Source organism: Amphibalanus amphitrite, unplaced genomic scaffold (genome assembly GCF_019059575.1).
Source record: "Amphibalanus amphitrite isolate SeventyFive unplaced genomic scaffold, NRLGWU_Aamphi_draft 000627F_arrow, whole genome shotgun sequence".
In the NCBI taxonomy this organism is placed as follows: Eukaryota; Metazoa; Arthropoda; class Thecostraca; order Balanomorpha; family Balanidae; genus Amphibalanus; species Amphibalanus amphitrite.
Genome location: NW_024882121.1, coordinates 298911 through 317393, shown reverse-complemented (window position 1 = coordinate 317393; position 18483 = coordinate 298911). Strand labels below are relative to the sequence as shown.

The following is an 18483-nucleotide window of genomic DNA, read 5'->3' as shown; positions in this document are numbered from 1 at the left end:
TAAATTCGAATTCAGCTCCAAAAACTAGCCTAGAAACATGTACAGCTCGAAAAAGTGAACCGAGGTCACCCGAGGTCACCAAAGGTCAATGACCTGACCTGACCTTCAGGTGACCTTGACACCCACCCTAATGCATGGAAGCAACATCAAATCACATGTTTGAACGTTTGAAACCACGAAAAGCTTGCAAACGCGCGGCTAATGCGAGCCGACATACGCCGAATCGCGATTCCGGCCAAACATGATCTCGGAAAAGAGGTCACAGGTCAAAGGTCATTTGGGTCAGGGTCATGAAATTTTCAGGGTAGGTGTCAAATTGATCAATGCGAGGGTACTGAAAGTTTCGTCGCGATCGGCCGCTTTTTACGCGAGTTATTCGCGAAAAACCATGGGGGGGTCCATCCGACCCCCCCCCCCCTACACATGCGAGGGTTAAGTACACCGAAACAACGGTTAGGTGCACTACCAATGCCCTTAGAGTCTGTGACATTAATCCGGCACGGATAGACGTACAAACACAAATGCTCATTGATTCTACGGGTCACTCAAACGGTTCGGCCGATACAATTTTAGACAGGGCGGGCATCATCAAACGTGGAGTGGTAACAATCAACGAAATGCCAGGTAAACTCATTGCTCACAGTTCATGTGTATTGCGGTTAACGTTTGCAGACTGTGAGTTCCTGATACGTTGATCGGTTATATAACAAAGTTGAATGATTGTGTGACAATAATGGTCGTCGAAAATAAATAATACCTGCAAACAAAAACCTGGCACTAACAATCCATGATGCTAGGAACAACATTTACAAAAATACGCCTGGGTAGATAAGAAAACAACGTCACAAAAAGTTCGCCTTCCACTGACCACTGACCACCGAATACTACGCCGCCGCTGTCACTAAGGCCAAATACATCCTGCTGAATGTAGCGCGGATCAACAGCGGTGCTCCTGATTCAGTTAGCCCGCGTACACAGAACAAAGCACACACACAGTCGTTAGTGGCACTATTACCGGTCGCTGGATTCGACTCTCCTGAGGGGCTAGTTGTCAGAGTAGTCCACCTGAAGCACCTCCTGCGCGCCCAACTGGAGCGCTTCTCCTGAGAGGGTGCCGTCCTTACTACCTATCCTCAGCACACCATCGTCATCTATCCTTAGAATACTGTCCTCTCCTAAACTCAGTACGCCGTCCTCGCCAATCCTCAGAACACCGTCATCACCTAACCTAAACCTGAGCACGTCTTCCTCGTCCAGTTGGATTATCTCTCCTTCCATCGGCTCTTGGTCCGTCAGTTCCTCGGTCCCCACTAGTTCCTCTTCCATCCCAACCACTTCTCCTCCGGTATCCATCTGCCCTTCCTCTGTCACAGCCGCTTCTCCCTCTGTTCCTTCCACTCTACCCTCCAAGCCCTCTGCTCCCTCCAACCCGCTACTCCCACCACTCTCCCCGTGTTCGACCAGGCCCAACGTCCCGTCCCCGTCACCGACCCACTGACCGGCTCTCCGGGCCACCGTGACTCGACCTCGACCTCGACCTCTCCCTCGACCTCGTCCGGTCCGGGCACCGCGTGTACCGGTGGCAGCGGTGCCGGGAGCGGGGCGGCTGGAGTCTGGTGGATCCTCAGCGCCTGCCGGCACCCGCCGACCGAGCGGTCTCCCTGCCGACACAGGTGGAGTGTCGTCAGGTCACGCAGGTCACACATGATATAGTCCACTTAGATTACATTCCGTATCACGTCACACAAGGCACATTTGTCTCTTAGTTGAGGTCAGAAAGGTAGGTAGGTGACTCAGGGTACATTGGATCTCTACTTCCACAGCCGAGTTGTTGCACTTTGGACGTTTGGTTAGTCATACAGGTCACTCGTTGAGCTTGCCCTCTACCACACAAAGGCTTTGTACGTGACAGAATCACAACGCGGGCGTTTGGAACATTCGTGGCGTCAGCTCACCCCCATAGGCTATCAATCAGCGGTACATTCCCGTGTCATAAGCAGGACCATGACTGCGTGTCTGAAGATACGTGCTGGCGGCCGAGGTCCATGCACTAAATACGCGCCCAATTTTCCCCATCTGACGGCCAATTTTCCCCATCCGCCAACAGACACGTACGACACGCGGGTCAAACGGTCGGAGCGAGCCACCTATGGAGCTGTGACGACGCCACTGCCATGTTTGGCTCGGTCCTAAACACTCGGGCAGCATGCACCCCACACTTGAACAAAGAACTGTGTCGGGCGACATTGACAGTTCCGCATTTCCAGACCGGCCAGAAATGTGTCAACTGCGCATAGCTACGTCCGCGGTCCGGATAGCACGGCCACGGAGGTTTAGCATTCGTACTGGGTAAGACAACGTCTCTATAGTAAAGATAGAATTCAAAAGTCATCGTCGAGCATTGAGCACACAGAGAACATAACGGTGTACGGCCTGAGCACACATGGAACCTGCTGCCAAGTCATGGTCTGGGCAAGCTGCTGATGTGAGTGCTGGGCAGTGGGGGCGGGATAGCGGCCCGGGTGGGAAGACTTGATGGGGGCCACCGGTGAGGAGACTGCCTACCTTGGAGGCAGGCATCACCCTCACCATACGTTCAGAGTGTGACTGTTACAAAGTAGAAATAAAAATATTATCGGAAGGCCAGCTCAGAGGATCGATACGCTCAAAATGGACTCAATGTCAGTACCGATTAGGTAAGAGCAGGTCACGTGAGGTCAACAGGAGAACAGTTCAGGTAAGTAAAGGTGAGGCCGGTACGGATCAAGTCAGTTCACATATGGCAATTACATCCAGCGAAAATCAAGCGAAGTCAGATCTGCAGGTTCGGGTCAAGTCAGGTTCGTGGATGATATTCCTTTGGTGTTCCGCTGTCTCCGTCTAAAGTCATCGCACGCCAAGTCAGGTCAGGCTATGTCCGTACTCCGCAGATACCTTTGGTACCCCTCTGTCTGAGCCTCGTGTAACGCCCCAAGTCAGGTGAGAATAGGTCTGTACTGATCTGACCGTACTGACCTTTGGTGCCGCGCTGCCTCAGCCTGGTATACCGCTCCAGTAGCTCCTCCGTGTCCGCCAGCATCTGCCGCGCCTCCTCCGCCGAGGCCCGCTCTAGCTTCGAGTGCAGTCTCAGCAGGTTGGTGCGCACACGGTGCTTTACAGAGGGGTCGGGAGCGTCCCCGGCGCCGGCCCGTGGTGCAGTGGACAGCCCGCTGGCGGAGGGAGAGGGCAGGTTACATATGGCCGACTGAAGAGACCTGTCGTCCACTGAATACTCGGAGGTGCTCATGGGGTTTGTTTTACACTTCTTTGTTGCGCTCCACTTGATGACATCACTACCTTCCTAGCTATACGATAAATGCGACCATTTTTCTTTTGGTAACCGCGTTGCTGTTTTGTTATGTTTCAAATATTGCAAAAACTTTAGGCCTGAAAGACCACGGATCAATTATATCAATGTCGGCCTCAGTCAGTTCCACCACCTACGGGGCACAGGCAGGCCGTCTCAACACTCCCCCCGTCTCCCTCCCAGATAAACCCCATGAGGAACCAGTTGTACATTATATAACTTCACGGTTGTGGAGCCCCTAAGCCCCGATCATCATCAAAGACCAAGCTCAGGCATTAGTCTGGTACCCAGGACCATTCCGGACCCGGGTGGGCCAAATCGTCACCCGTCACTCGCACACGTGAAGAGCCCCACAAAGGTAAGGAGGCCCACCGGCACAATGGTTCACGACACGCAACCGGCCACCACTACCGACAATGGATCCAAATGTCAGGAAAACGCGCCTGCATTGGTCATTCATTGTCGCCCGATAAAAACCCAACCAGGAACATTCAGCGATGTCGAGTCAATTAAAATCGTGGGGCCGCAGCGCCCGAGATGTTCCGGTGGGGACTAATTAGAGGTTCGGCTGGTGAGTCAGCGGAGGTGTATGAGGGCCCACCGTGGGGCGGTCACTCGCCTGGCTTTTTGTTGGCTCGGGGAGGTACCGGTACGCTGCGGTTCGTCCACCGGCCGACGCTGTGGGCCGGTTGGTAGTGCGCTGGAGGGTGCGGCCGCAGCAGGAGCGGTCCGTGGATCGTCCTGAGGGAGGGGCGGAGCCGACACGGTCACTAAAGAATCGGTGTGAGAAACATGCACAGAGCAGTAGAGAGCAAGGACCACAGTTAACGGCGGCACTACATACCAGACGGAAATGACTGCAAAATCGACAACGAAACAGACCACGCATGAGATGTTGAAGAAGCTATAATGAAAAGCACTGTGAAAAAATGGCGCCGTAACAGCTGGCCATGTCCATGCCGTACTGGGTGTGTCCGGGTAACAGAAATGGACACCGCATAGTAAATACACATGACAGCATAATATCAAAATAATAACAAACTTCATAGAGCATTACAATGAAACTGTGTGGACCGTCTAAGTTGCGTTTTTTATATCTTTAAGCGCTCATTGACCTGCTACAAAACCTCGATGTCCTGTGGCAAGACTAATAACGACCCAGGGGCCAGGATATGCATAACAATAAACAAATCCACAAGAACTCCATGAAAGAACAGTAATCCAGGTGGCCAGACTTGTCCATTTCCCTGCAAATGTTTAAACTTGTACAAATTTTAGAATGCTTCCTACAGTTGTTCACTCTGCATATCTAGAAGAGAACAATGGCATGCCCTAGTGACTAAAACATGAGAATGAAAAACAAGCTGGAGCCTCAACCGGCTAGTGCTTCGAGTAAAAACGAGGTATAATGCATATATACGGAAATATTTCGCCATGTAATACATGCTCATATTAATCCACTGCATTGCAATTGACCGAACACAAAACGCGTGTCAACAGATGTTGAAACGGAATAGAACATCAAAATATGGAAGAAATACGGCGGATGTCGCGCTTACGACGGTCGTCAAGTTAGATGTAAGTGAATCCTAATCTATAATCTAAGATTCGGAATCAGGTGAGCCCCTACGATTTGGACCAAACTTGGTCAGTGGATAGTACGTAACGTCCTGATTACGATGCACCCAAAATCTAAGCTCGGCCCGCCATATTTACGAAGTTACGGATGTTTGAATTTCAAGGTCATTCGGGAGAGCCCCTACGATTTCCGTCAAAATTTGTGTACGGACACTCTAGATGCTCCTCATTACGAATATCACAAAATTTAAGCTCGGCCCGCCATATTTACGAAGTTACGGAGGTTTGAATTTCAAGGTCATTTGGGTGAGCCCCTACGATTTCCGTCAAAATTTGTGTACGGACACTCCAGACGCTCCTCATTACGAATATCGCAAAATTTAAGCTCGGCCCGCCATATTTACGAAGTTACGGAGTCACAAAGTTACGGAATTTCAAGGTCATTCGGAGAGCCCCTCCGATTTTCGTCAAAATTTGTATGCGGACACATTACATGCTCCTCATTACGAATATCATAAAAGCTAAGCTCGGCCCGCACTATTTCAAAAGTTACTGACGTTTGAAACTCACTGAAATTCAAACATCTCTAACTTTTGAAATAGTGCGGGCCGAGCTTAGCTTTTACGATATTCGTAATGAGGAGCATGTAATGTGTCCGCATACAAATTTTGACGAAAATCGGAGGGGCTCTCCGAATGACCTTGAAATTCCGTAACTTTGTGACTCCGTAACTTCGTAAATATGGCGGGCCGAGCTTAAATTTTGCGATATTCGTAATGAGGAGCGTCTGGAGTGTCCGCACACAAATTTTGACGGAAATCGTAGGGGCTCACCCAAATGACCTTGAAATTCAAACCTCCGTAACTTCGTAAATATGGCGGGCCGAGCTTAAATTTTGTGATATTCGTAATGAGGAGCATCTAGAGTGTCCGTACACAAATTTTGACGGAAATCGTAGGGGCTCTCCCGAATGACCTTGAAATTCAAACATCCGTAACTTCGTAAATATGGCGGGCCGAGCTTAGATTTTGGGTGCATCGTAATCAGGACGTTACGTACTATCCACTGACCAATTTTGGTCCAAATCGTAGGGGCTCACCTGATTCCGAATCTTAGATTATAGATTAGGATTCACTTACATCTAACTTGACGACCGTGCGCTTACGCTGTCTTTTAGTAAAATTCAGAACGATTCTTTTACACAGCAAGTAGCTATGTCTTAGGCACCACAAACATTTTAGCACCATCTTTACCCCAAACTATTCAAGAGTTTACCCACTTGGTTAAACCGGCACTGGACCATAAATCTGGGAAAATAGACTAGTTTTGAGACTAGACATCAATGAAAACGATCAAAGTGGAAACTAGCCCCTTACAAGTAAGACCCCCTCAGGCATCAACACGCACATGCAAGCAAACATACACGGATCATATTGCCACATACCTCCTCCCTTGCCGCCTCCGCCGTCTCCGCCTCCTGCCCCGGTGGTTCGTGCACAGAGCCGAGCCTCGCGTCCCCGTTCGCTGGTTTCCGCCCCCGCCGCCGGGTTGGAATGCCGACAATGGCCCGCTCCAGCAGCTCTAGCTGCTCATTGGCTGAGGGAACATAAAGGACGGTGACGTCACGGAGAGAATGGCACAGCAAGGCATCGGGGATGTCGTGTAGGGACAAGATATCGTTATCACACAGCATGTCGCAGATGGATTCGTAAATGGCCCATGCGACAATATCGCCTGAAGGGACGATACTTCGTCAGGTGATACGGTTCACAAAGTTCACAGCACACCATCAATACTATTCAACCTCATCCAAGAGTCAAGAGTCCCATCCACCTGGCCCAGCAGCGCAGAAAATCTCCCAGCAGTCAGCGGCCCGGCCTATGAGTCACTGTAACCTGATTGCCAAACAGATACTCTCCGAGAACCCTGGCACCCTTCTCCCATCCATCCGCACCTACGGTTAGCTCCCGACCCCCACCGATAGGATTCCCACTCTGTCCGCACCACTGGCTATAGATGCCTCCCTCATCAACTGAAATACCTTGCGCTTCTCATCCAATCTCCATCAACTATATTCAGCGGTCCCATCATCTAATCACGGCTCTAGTTGCCTCCCCAATGGGACCTCCCCTGCCCGTACCTTTGGCCAGCTCCCGTTCAGAGGGCAGCGGGGTGTTGTCCGGCTGTTTGCACGTGTGGAACAGCCAGAAGCGCACCTTCACGGAGCCGTCGCGGCGCGTCGAACTGCGGATGAACGCCGGACAAAAGTTGCCCGTCCTCTTCCAGCGCTGCGGCCGGTCCGTGCCCGACGGCTGACCCGACCTGGGGTCACAGAGACGCAGGTAGGGTCAAAGTCCACTTTGGAAGTGTTCGAGATGAAAGTCGTGAATCACATATGTAGGAGGCTGCGAGGGTACGAATATAGCGTTCTCTACGTTCATGATAAGGGTGCCTTCCGGTAACAAGAACACATTAACGTCGAGGCCTTTTGCTGTAATTCATGATTTTAACTTTGAAGATGCTATCAAACTAAACACTCATAACGCTGCCTCCTTGTTTATGCAGCATACTAACGGAACACACAGTTATCAGACAAGGTGATTCCGTAGTAGAAAATAAAGGGTGCGAGAGCTCTGCCTCTGTCTAACCTGGAGCAGGCGAACCGGCGCCAGCCCTGTCTCTTCTCTCGCACGACGTAACGGCGAGACGACTCTCGCTCGCGGGCCTCCTTCCACGCCAGGAACTCTGTCGGACACCGGACACAACTGTCATACCGTTACCGTACCGTTACCGAGCCGTTACCAAGTGTTATCGTACCGTTACAATGAACTGTTCGGTAGAACAATGGTGACATAGTAAAAAATGTGGGTGTCCGCAAATGCTGAATATTATCGGCTCAGTACGATACTTAAACGCACAAAGGCGAGTTAGAGCTGCGGTGGTTCTCGCAATTATGCAATAAAAATAAATGCATTTTACAGGTATGCAAGAAGTTATTGAGATACACACTCAAACTGGCCCGATATCGGTAACTAATGGATAAACAGCACTCATTTGCAATCGGCAAGTTGCATGGTTCTCAAGGGAATGGCGAATGTGGTTAGCAATGACGATGCTATAACATTGTGATGTTATGAGATTAGAATCTACATGCATAAAACCGTGCTCCTTTTTACCAACAGGGAGGGCCAGGGTAATGCATGACTGACATTCATGCACCTCCAAAACTGTGCACCACGGGCCACTTACTTCCCATATTGGGGAAAAGTTTGAGCTGTTTTCCGATTGGCGTCGAGTGCACCTTCTCCAGATGTTCCCGGAGATGATTCTCGGATTTGATCGATGCGCCGCAGCCCACCGGACACATGTTGGCTTCCTGGCAACGGACAAACGTGTCAGTCGTGGCGACACAATATCATACACAGTGAATCACGATTGACTCGGCGAAGGCGAGTGGTCAATATTGCATTATTCTGGTGACAAGAATGGTGCCACTTTTCCCAGTATGTGTCGTTAAAAGTGGTGCCTGTGGATTTCCACCAAGGAAATTTCCGATGTGCGACCTTCCAGGAAAATGAATAAACAAATAAATAGCTTAGTAACAAATAATGGAAAAGAGCATTAACAGTTTTTCATACATCGTAAAACATTAAGCAAAACGTGACAAGAACACTTGGAGCGCAAGTCAGACACAATAGGCTGTTCTAATAATGTGACTGAAAACACGTGTCAGCGTATACTACAAATAAGGGAGGATATTCGACTGATAGAGTGAGTGATTGTGAATTATTGAGCCAGAAAACCACCCTGAGAAAACCATCAGCTCGAATCGGTAAATCATGTGTAAATGAATGAGCGAGTGAGTTCGTGAATGCATGAGTGCGAGGGTAAAGAGTGAGTGAGTGAGTAAATGAGTGAGTGAGTGAGTGAGTGAGTGAGTGAGAGTGAATGAATGAATGAATTAATGAAAGAAGGAAGGAATGAGTGAGTGAGTGAGTGAGCGAGCAAATGAGTAAGGGAGTAAGCGAGTGATTAAGAGAGTGAGTGGGTGAGTGAGTGATTGAGTGAGTGAGCGAGTGACGCAGTGAGTTTTTGTGCGTGCGTGGCTCGCTTGAGTGAGTGAGTGAGTGAGTGAGTGAGTGAGTGAGTTAGTGAGTGAGTGAGTAGACCACCTACCAGCACCACAGCAGGCACGGTGCGCGAGCGACTGTCTGCGCCCAGCGTGGCATAAGCGGCGACCTCCACCTCTTGCTCGGTCTGTAGGCCAGCAGGGGTCAGGGGTCAGGTGGCTGGGTCGAACGTCAGGGCCATTGGGGCACCGATCAGGGGTCGGAGACAAGGTCAGAGGTCACGGGCAGGGTTGGGGGCAGGGGCAGTTTAGAAGTTACGGGTAGGATGAAACAGATACCTGCGAATCTCTAACAATGACTTGCTTTTGTGTTCAGGCTATATGGAAGCGAACTTACACTTGGAATAAACGCATGGATTACACTTTCCTTACACTTTCTTATTCCTAATTACAGCAAATGAGAGGAGGTCCCATTATGAAGTATATTTCTTACCAAGACAACATCTGGAGTGAACACGTCCTCCGGCAGTGTCTCAACATTTTGAACGTCATCCAGGTCTTCTATACGGGTTTCTCGCCCACTGATAGCCGCATCTCTGACACACTGATCATAGGAATGGTTAGAATTAGCTATTTCATAATTACTGGTTCCCATAACATCTTGCAAGGCCTCAGGGTCGTTATCTTGAATGACATTATGATGTGGCTTTACCAGTAATTTCTTCACCATTTCCACTTCACCAAACACCTAAGTACTACTTAGGTGTTTCGAGCGCTGAAAAAAAGAGAATAATCTGTTAAAGCACTACATATGCAAACTAGGAGGGAGGAGGTTGGGAAGGGTTACATGGAAAGGCGTTAAGAAGTGCGACATAGATTACAAACAGGTAGGGTAAAATAAGAATAATTTAACACTCCTTGTCGACACTTCTTTTATAGGTTCCGTGCCTTCATTCAACCATTTGTTAGCACGAGCTTGTATACTGTCAAAATGAGCCCACATAGTGGAGCGTTTCCAAAGTTGTGGCAACACCGAGTCCCGAGTCACCCATCAATTGCAAACGACAAACAAAGGTCACGTCGCAAACGTCCCAAGAAAAGCCCGTTCAGCCTGGGGCAAACAGAGTCCCAATTCACTAATGGAACGAGGACCACACTTGTGTGTCGTGTGTGCTGCGGAACAACGGCGCTCGGGCGGCTGGTAAACTGTGGCAGCGCCTCCGGACCCACACTGAAAGCCCGTCGGTGTCATGCACCATGCTCCCGTTCGATCAGCAAACAGCGGATGGCGGACCCATACACTAGACCGGCGGCCGAAGAGTGCCCCCTGGATCCAATATATGGCGCAGCGGTCCCCCGATTGTAAGCTGGACATTTGCGAACGGGTCCACTGGTAGCGGGTAGGCTGTTAGTGACCGGAGAGACCAGCGGTTTGTCCATCGGGGCAGTCGGCCAGGGACTACCTAGCCGTGAATAGGCGTGACTTTGTCGGCCAGAGTCCCGACATCCAGCGGTCTTCTACCGCCAACATGACACTGGTGCGTATCAAAACGGGCCGACCTGCGACGAGGTCCTGTCAGGTCACGCCGGCCGGTCGGCCGCCCGTGCAGCGCCGGCTGCTGGTGGTGCTATTGAGGGCGACGGCGTCCACCAGTCGGTCCGGCTGGCGCTCCAGCCTGTACGCCACGCTGGTCTACTGTTTGACCACCACGGCAGCGCTCAAGGTCACCGTCAGCCTCTTCAAACAGGGTCTGCGACTGCGGAAGGCCGGCGCCGGATATATGACGACCATGACGCACACGTACTTCTTCGGCATGATGCCGCTGATCGCTTGGACCTCGCTGACGGTTACCTTCTTCTGTGGTCGCCGTCGCTACGAGAGAGTACTGACGCAGCTCGACAAGATGCCAGACATCCCTCCCGAACTACCCAAAACGACAGCGGCGGCGCGGTGGAGGAACCGGCTCTCCCACCTGGACATCTGGCTGCTCGTCATCATTCCGCCATTCACCACTTTGTGTGGAAGCGCGGTCGCCATTGTTCGGCAATGCCATCCGTTCGTCCCTATGTGTTTGCTATCCATTGTGGTCACAGTCCAGCGTGACCTATTCCTCATGCTGCCGTTCTTGCTGGTACCGGCCAAGTTTATGTGGGCCGCCCGCCGGCTGCGGTCTCGCTCGGACGCGGTGAACGTCGCGCTGGAGTCTCTGGTCAACAGTCGCCCGCCGGACGCCGCCGCTCGGCTGGAGTTGCTCGGCCGGGCGCAGTGCCGCATCTCGGCCTGTCTGACTCGCCTAACGGACGGCATGGCCGCTGAACTGGTGCCCACCATGCTGTACGGCGTCTCGGCGCTGGTCGTACTCATCATGCGCGTCACAGCCAAAGACGCGGAAGACTTGGTGTCGCTGGTGCTGCCGTACATCTGCAGCGCCTGGGTGACTCTGGCCGGTCCGTGCGAGGCCAGCCAGCAGCTGGTGTCGGCCGCCGGCCGGCGCTGGGCGCTGCTGCTGAGTCTGGAGCGCCGCCACCCGGCGCTGGCCGCTGAGGCCGGTCTGCAGCGCGAGGAGGCCGGCCGCCAGCTGGAGACGGTCGGCCAGCTGGGCCTGTTCCGGCTGCGCCGCTCCACGCTGCTCAGCCTCATCTCCACCGTGCTCACCTATGTCATCGTGATGGCACAGTTTCTGGTGTCCGAGACGCCCGTCGATGCCGTTGCCGCCAACGTGACGCACAGCGGTGACAAGTAAACTGCGGCGGAGCAGAGCGCACGGCAGTCTCGGAAAACGACGGGCGCTTGCGCCTGAGTGATACATCATATAGCCCCTAGAATCTAGATGTATAGGTACAAGGTATCCTCTCTGTAGGTAGTCAATTTTCAGCGATCAGCTGAAAAAAATGTCCGGCACTTCACTTTCAGAATAAAGTTACCTGACATGTATTCCGGTTACAATATGTATGCTCGGCGACATCTGTACACCCTAGGCAAATAACTGCATATCCCGCAAGACGCAAGCAATGTCGAAATAAAATTCAACCAAATATCAGCATGTGATGGTATGCCGATGCCGGATGCAAACTCGAAATCGACAGCCCATTCAACGTTTCTTTTAAATGGAACACTTTGAAATACAGTTGATTCCTATCGCACTTTGACCAGTGTGAGGCATTCAAAACATTAATACTAAAGTGTGCTAGGCGTGAGTTATGCTCATCTTCGTGCCCAGCAAAGCGGATGACAGTTGGGACCCTTCATTGTCCAGCAGCTCGACCGACCAAGGCAGGATTGGTTTGTTCATTGGTGCTTGAGGTCGTGTCGACTACGAACTCCAAAGTTCATTTTGCGCCCCAGGGCAGTATTAGATGGCATCTTAAAGGAAAATGGGTCAAAAGACATAACGCACCTAGTCAACGTGGAATGGCCAAGAATGTGCTCTACCAGCTATCAGAGTAGTGTGAGCAGAGAACAAAGGACCCAGCGGTGAAGCAGCAAATAACGACCGCTCTGCGAGGCGGCTCGGCAGAAAGAGGGCGACTGACCTCATAAGTCGCGCAGCGGGAGAGCCTTCCAAGCAAGATACCCATAAAACGGCCCAAGTGCAGGAGCACTGACCCAGCACAGCAGCGTCACAAACTGCTCCAGGCTCGCCCCATCTCGAATAGCCTGGTAGTCGGCACACAACGGTCTACCCCATTGGGGGAGACCCCGCAAAAGGGATGAGGGAGCCATAGGATCCCACAACCTGCAATCATATCGGCTTTTAACCCTCGCCCGTAAACGGCGATCTGCCACCTTCGCCCATGCGGGGGGGGGGGGTTGGTGCGACCCCCCCTTGGCGTTTGAAAACGGAGCGTCGTAGAGCTTAGCGGAAAAGACCAACGGATTGCTCTCGCCGAGATCTCGCGATTCGCGATTGGTGGTATATTTTTTGGTCCTAGGTCAACATTTGACCTACTTTTGACCGGTCAAAGGTCAAATTTTCGGAAAAATAGACTTTTTTAACTTTCCGCGGCGATTGCGGCAAAACGGTGGGAGATATCGACTTGAAACCTTCACTATCGTGTTCCTTGATCAATTCTCTATCGTTTGGTATGTATTTCGTTTCCCTAGCTCTAAAAATGGCGCGTTGGGAGCGCCGGAAATCGGCAAGGTCACAGTCGGCGGCAGAAATTCGAAAAATCAAAATTTAAATTTTTGAAATCTGATTGAATTTTTGGATTTGGGAGGTCCATTTGCTCCCTATAGAAGCTAATATTGCTGCATATTCCCATTGAGGTGACAAGAATTAGCAAAATAGTGGTTCGGGCGCTTTTCAAAAATAGTACCGGACGCTGTTCCTCTTGTGACGTCATAGCTCCGTGACCTGACCTGACCCGGTCAAGTTTCTTATACCATATGATAGCCAATACTTGCCCCAACAATCAACATGCATGGGAAGTTTCATCACGATCCATCAACCGATGTCCGTACCACCGGCAGGAAACCTCGGGCGTTGGCACTCAGTTTGTGAAAATCCGGCCGGAGGCTGTTCCCTTTGTGACGTCATAACTCCGTGACCTGACATGACCCGGTCAATTTTTTTTTATCAAAAGATGCGCAAGGTTTGCCCCATAAGGTACCCATAATTTGGCGGCGCTGCGCGCCGCCGTTTTTGCACTATTTCCGAAAAGCCTCAGGGGAGGGGGGGGGGTTGCACCAACCCCCCCTACATGGGCGAGGGTTAAATAGTGAAGTACCTACCAATAGGTCACTCATCAAGAGCTGTCAATAAATGTTCCTGTTTACAGTTTAGCTCAGTCAATGACTCAATAGTCAAGTTCTACATGAGGATTTTAGCCAGTGTTGGCCTCTTGAGATGGTCACATAGGTAAGTACTCTCTGCTCTTCCTACGGGTGCTGCAAGATGTTCTGACAATAAGTACGAGTTCTGAAAATAAGTACGAGTTACGACTGCAGTTTAAATTGCACCACTAGCTCAAGTCGGTACCACCTTTGGCAATCATCATTTGTCTAAGTCTGACTATGTTCTGACAATGAGTACGAGTCTCCACCCACCCATACTGCAAAGTATGGCCCGTGGGTCGACGAGGCGCACCGGCCCCAGTTCAAAATCCGTACCAACCCTTCAAACAGAGCCGGAAAATCTGCACCGAAGCCGGCCGAAATTACAAAAAATCCCCACCGAACCCCAAAGTGACCAGTTGAAGCCGCCCTGACTTCAGTTCAGTTATGTTATTGAATTGATACGAGCCGCAAGCCCGCCCACTCAGTGCCCAGTGGTATGGAAACGAAATGAGAAATACGCACCACACTACTCAAACAAAAAGCTTGTCACGTCCAAGGCCATCCAATAGAAGAACCACATTCAATAGGTACCTGCCTCTTACGATTCATCCAGGGTGATAATTGTGTGATGTGTCTGCCTTCCATGATTACCTCAATGGTGTCGACACTGCCATTTAGCTAAATGGCTTGACAATCTGTGAAGGCTTCAGTTAAAAAAATAACAATATGAATGGCACAATGTGGGCCCATCACCTGCATGCATTTTCCGCATCTCTCAACAGGCCACAGCTGTAGGTATCAAACAACAAATCTGATAGGCAAGTCATTCGCGGCGGATTTGATTATTTTGCACTTTACCGCGGCTAAGTGGCGGTCCTCAACGCCTGCCATCAGCAATGCAGTATGCACATTGCACATCTCGCCGTACCACCGAACGACAAACGCCAAACCCTCACATGCAGCTCACATGAGCCGAGAGCATCTCGTTTATGAATGCTTTAGAGTGCAGAATGCAACAAACTCGGATTCTTTCGACGAAAGTTAATAGCTGCGTTTTAGTGGTTATAGTTGTTGTTCTCCCCGGGTCGGCTCACGGCCGACCGTAGCCCAACGGCTCTTGGTGACTGAGGTAGCCGCGGCTCAAGGCCGCCACAGCCCCGCCGTCCCGAAGCTGCGTAGGGTCCGGTCTGATATTGCCGAGTAGCCGGAGCCAAGCGCCAGCCAAGCACGGGCAACTCAGCAGCACGTGCTCTAGCGTGTCCGGGCCCTCGCGACACACCAGGCAGCGCGCCGCCGGGCAGGCCAGGCCACTGCACTGTGGGCAGTCACGCTCGGGGCGGCATCCAATTCTGTGCAGGTAGTTCTGCGAGCGGCTCCAGTGTCCCGCCCGCAGCTGGTGGACGTTGACCGCCTCGTCGCGAGACTCCAGGAGCACCGGCATCGGCATCCGGTCTCCCATGATGGTTTTAGCTTCAATCATTCAATTTTTTATTTAATTCTATTTTATTTTTTGCCTTCAGGGGGGCATGAGCCCTTGGCTACTGCCTCTCCCCCCCCCCATGACCCCCTGGCCCTAGGCCCCCTGCTGAGATTTAAAATAGGTGCCTAGGTAATCCCAGTCGGTAATCATCATACCAATGCAGCCAGCAATACATTAGTTATAGGGGAGAGCGGGGTAAGATGCCCAGGGTGGGAAAGACGCCCCACCCCCTCTAGCGGCGAAACAAAGAATTGAACCCGGAAATTAATGTTCTTAGCGTAAAGCGGAAGCCTGCCTTGTTAACTGCACAAAAATTTGCGAAGCTCAGTTGGGCAACGGCTGGCTGGTGAATGCATGTTTTTTATTTGCTGCTTTCGAAAAATATTTTGGTGTTAAAACATTGTAAATATCAAAGAAGGTAGATAATTTTTGCGTCCCTTGATAACCGAAGGTTTGTTGTCAATAGTTAAAACACTATTCTTTAGAATTGTGTTTTTCTATTGAAAAACAAATCTGAGTTCCCTGACAATTTGGCAAAAGCTGCCTGAGATCAGTACAACTTGATGCTCTTGAAAACGGCTGTTCCAAAAAATCTGATTTTTTCAGGATTTCTAGTGGGCCAGGTGATCTACGTTCTGGTATGGGTCTCCCCTCCGCGGACCATCTGGTGCACGTGCCACGTGACTTTGAAAATTCCCGTGTTAAGCCAATGGGCAAAATGAAAAATGCGTTCCACGGCAGATTGCTCGAAAACGATCCAAACGACCCCCCCCCCCCCCCATTTTCTTCCATGCGGATCAACCACCATGCGGTGCACTACCCATGGGTATGTCGCAAAGTGGCCGGAAAAGTCCAGAACCACGTGCCACGTGCCGTTGAAAATGACCCTGCACACCGAAAATTGGGACTTCTGGTCATTTCGGCGCACCCATGATGCATACCTCCTATGGCGTGGGTGACCAAACAATGGGTGTCATCCGGTCGGCAACTGTTTAAGGTGTCGTCCAGTGGGTCAAAGTGGTAGTTTCAAACTTTTGGGATCCACCATTCTGGGGATTCTTTTTGACAATTTACTTACGTTTTTTGGCGCAATGTTCATTCCACCCAGCCGGTCGTCAATGCGTTAGGTGACCCAAATGACGATTGACCTGAAGGAAGTTGGGGGCGAGGAACACGCACGTGCCATCCGTTTTTTACTCGGGCGCTTTCATCTAGGATATTTTTGCAGATATCTTTTTGATTTGCGAAAATGACCAACCTAACGGTATGCCAGTCGTTGATAAATTATATCTTGCTGCGGCCGGGCGCTTATTTGCGGTGTTTGCGTTTGGCGGCTGGCGGGCGACTTTTAATCGTTTTCGGTTAGCAGTTAGCGTCGGTGCGGTGCGGGCGGTTTTATTTTTTCGGCGTTTCGGCGTTTTTTGTGTGGTTTGCGGCGGTCGGGCGATTTTTTTTTTCGCCGTTTGCGTTGGCGTTTCGGGCGTGCGTTTTGCACATTTTGCGGTGTTTACGTTTTGCGGCGGGCGGGCGTTTTGTGTTTTTTTTTTGTGGTGTTTGTCTTTTGCGGCGGGCGGGCGGGCGGTTGATGCGGGCGGTTTTCTTTTTTTTGCGTCGTTTGCGGTGTTAATTTTGTTTGCGGTTGGCGGCCGCTTTTTTGTTTTTTTTTTGCGGTGCTTGCTTTTGGCGGCGGGCGGGCGATTTTTAGGCGTTTTCGTTTGGCGGTTAGCGGGCGTGCAATGCGGGCGGTTTTATTTGTTTTGCGGCGTTTTTGCGTTTTTTTATTTGCGGGCGTTTATTTTTTTGCGACTTTTGCGTTGGCGTTTCGGGCGTGCGTTTTGCGGTGTTTGCGTTTTGCGGCGGGCGGGCGTTTTTCACAATTCAAAGTCCAAACCTTCGGGCCACAGCGCTCCTCGAAAAGCGCTGCCCTCGTATAGTCGTGATACATTAACATGCGTGTACTGTGTCCCAAACAGTTTGTTTCAGGGTGTAGTTTTATGGCTAACATATTGTACTGATTTAATGTTACTTCGGCACCTTGGGGTAAGATGCCCCCTGCCCTGATGGGGAAAGACGCCCCCCTAAATCCGTAGGCTGTCCTTCAAGCAGCCCGTCAAATCATTTATTACATGCTTGTGATGAGAGACAAAAGCCGATCTGGGACTATTCAGAGTTCAATACGGTCGGGTGCTCCCCATGCCGGTCTCTCGGCCCACACAGCGACTTTTTGGGCGGCATCCGACTCTGAGAGCCCTCACGACGGCCTCGGTGGGCCCCATTATTGGCTCCAGGGCCCCTCACGATATCCTTTGAGGGCTCCCACGTTGGCTCCACGGGCCGCGCTGGCATCTGAGGTCCCCACGATGGGCTCGAGGGCCCTCAAGCATCATGAAGACCTATAAGGGCCCCACAGTGGTCTCCGAACGCCACCACGGAAGCTTGTTTGGCCGCGCTGGACTATGATGACCCTAACGATGACCTCTGAAGCACCTCACGACCACTTTTGAGGGCCCTTACGATGACGTTTGGTGTCTACTGCAGGCTCGAAGGGACTACTGATTCGTTCAGGCGATTCACGTGCCCATTTATGTCACTTATAGTGCAGGGGGCATCTTCCCCAACGCCAGGGGGCGTCTTTCCCACCCTGTGAGGTAAGATGCCCCCTTTGACTTCTTCAGGAAAATGCTTAATAGCAAAAAAAAATTATCATATTTCAGGCACGAAAGTGTGATATTTTTGGAGAAAAATGATGTCGACTTCCGTTGAAACTCCAAGTTTTTGCTTTCCGATCGTCATTTTCGAATAATATATGACATAGTAAAACCCTGGGCGTCTTTCCCCACTCTCCCCTATTGATATCAATATAGGCACGGTGACTTAGGGGCTTGATGGCCACATTACAATAAGACCTACCTCCAGAGTCCAGTGTACCCCATTCAAGATCCCAATTCCTTTCCAACCTAGCCAATTCAATGATTTCAACACGATTTCAATTTCGATTTCAAATTTGATTTAGGGCCTTCATCACGTCTTGATAGACCGTGGCGCTATAGAGACAATCCTTGACCTGTTTAGCATCGGGATGTGCTTGATGATTCTGTTTTCGTAGCTGCTGTTTCTGAAATATATTGGAGTTCGAATGGCTCTTTTCTTTTCATGGTGCTTGATTTTAAAGTTGGGAAAAACCTTTATTTATATTTATATTAACTGAAAAATCATTTTATTTGGCTATC

General features: G+C 50.8%; 1 protein-coding gene across 2 annotated transcripts; it reads right to left on the bottom strand.

The window, feature by feature from the left end:
• Window positions 1-637: 637 nt before the first annotated feature.
• Window positions 638-18309, bottom strand: LOC122363567. Of its 2 annotated transcripts, none has more exons than XM_043333018.1 (10): window positions 18164-18309; window positions 9487-9768; window positions 9101-9181; window positions 8174-8300; window positions 7573-7669; window positions 7065-7246; window positions 6369-6520; window positions 3966-4087; window positions 3016-3209; window positions 638-1661 (listed from the first exon to the last, which is right to left on the bottom strand). In XM_043333018.1, exons 2-10 carry the CDS (start codon window positions 9721-9723, stop codon window positions 1045-1047), a joined length of 1809 nt encoding a protein of 602 aa, XP_043188953.1. In that variant the 5' UTR covers window positions 9724-9768; window positions 18164-18309; the 3' UTR covers window positions 638-1044. The 2 variants fall into 2 exon arrangements, with proteins under 2 accessions (XP_043188953.1, XP_043188954.1); XM_043333019.1 differs by lacking the exon at window positions 18164-18309 and adding an exon at window positions 16332-16354.
• Window positions 18310-18483: the final 174 nt, after the last annotated feature.

Coding starts and splice junctions, on each gene's coding strand:
- LOC122363567 (XM_043333018.1), bottom strand. CDS start 9,723: ATGGTGAAGAAATTACTGGTAAAGCCACATCATAATGTCATTCAAGAT. Junction 7,670..8,173: donor ACTTTTCCCCAATATGGGAA/GTAAGTGGCCCG, acceptor GGTGTCCGACAG/AGTTCCTGGCGTGGAAGGAG. Junction 6,521..7,064: donor TGAACGGGAGCTGGCCAAAG/GTACGGGCAGGG, acceptor ATGTTCCCTCAG/CCAATGAGCAGCTAGAGCTG.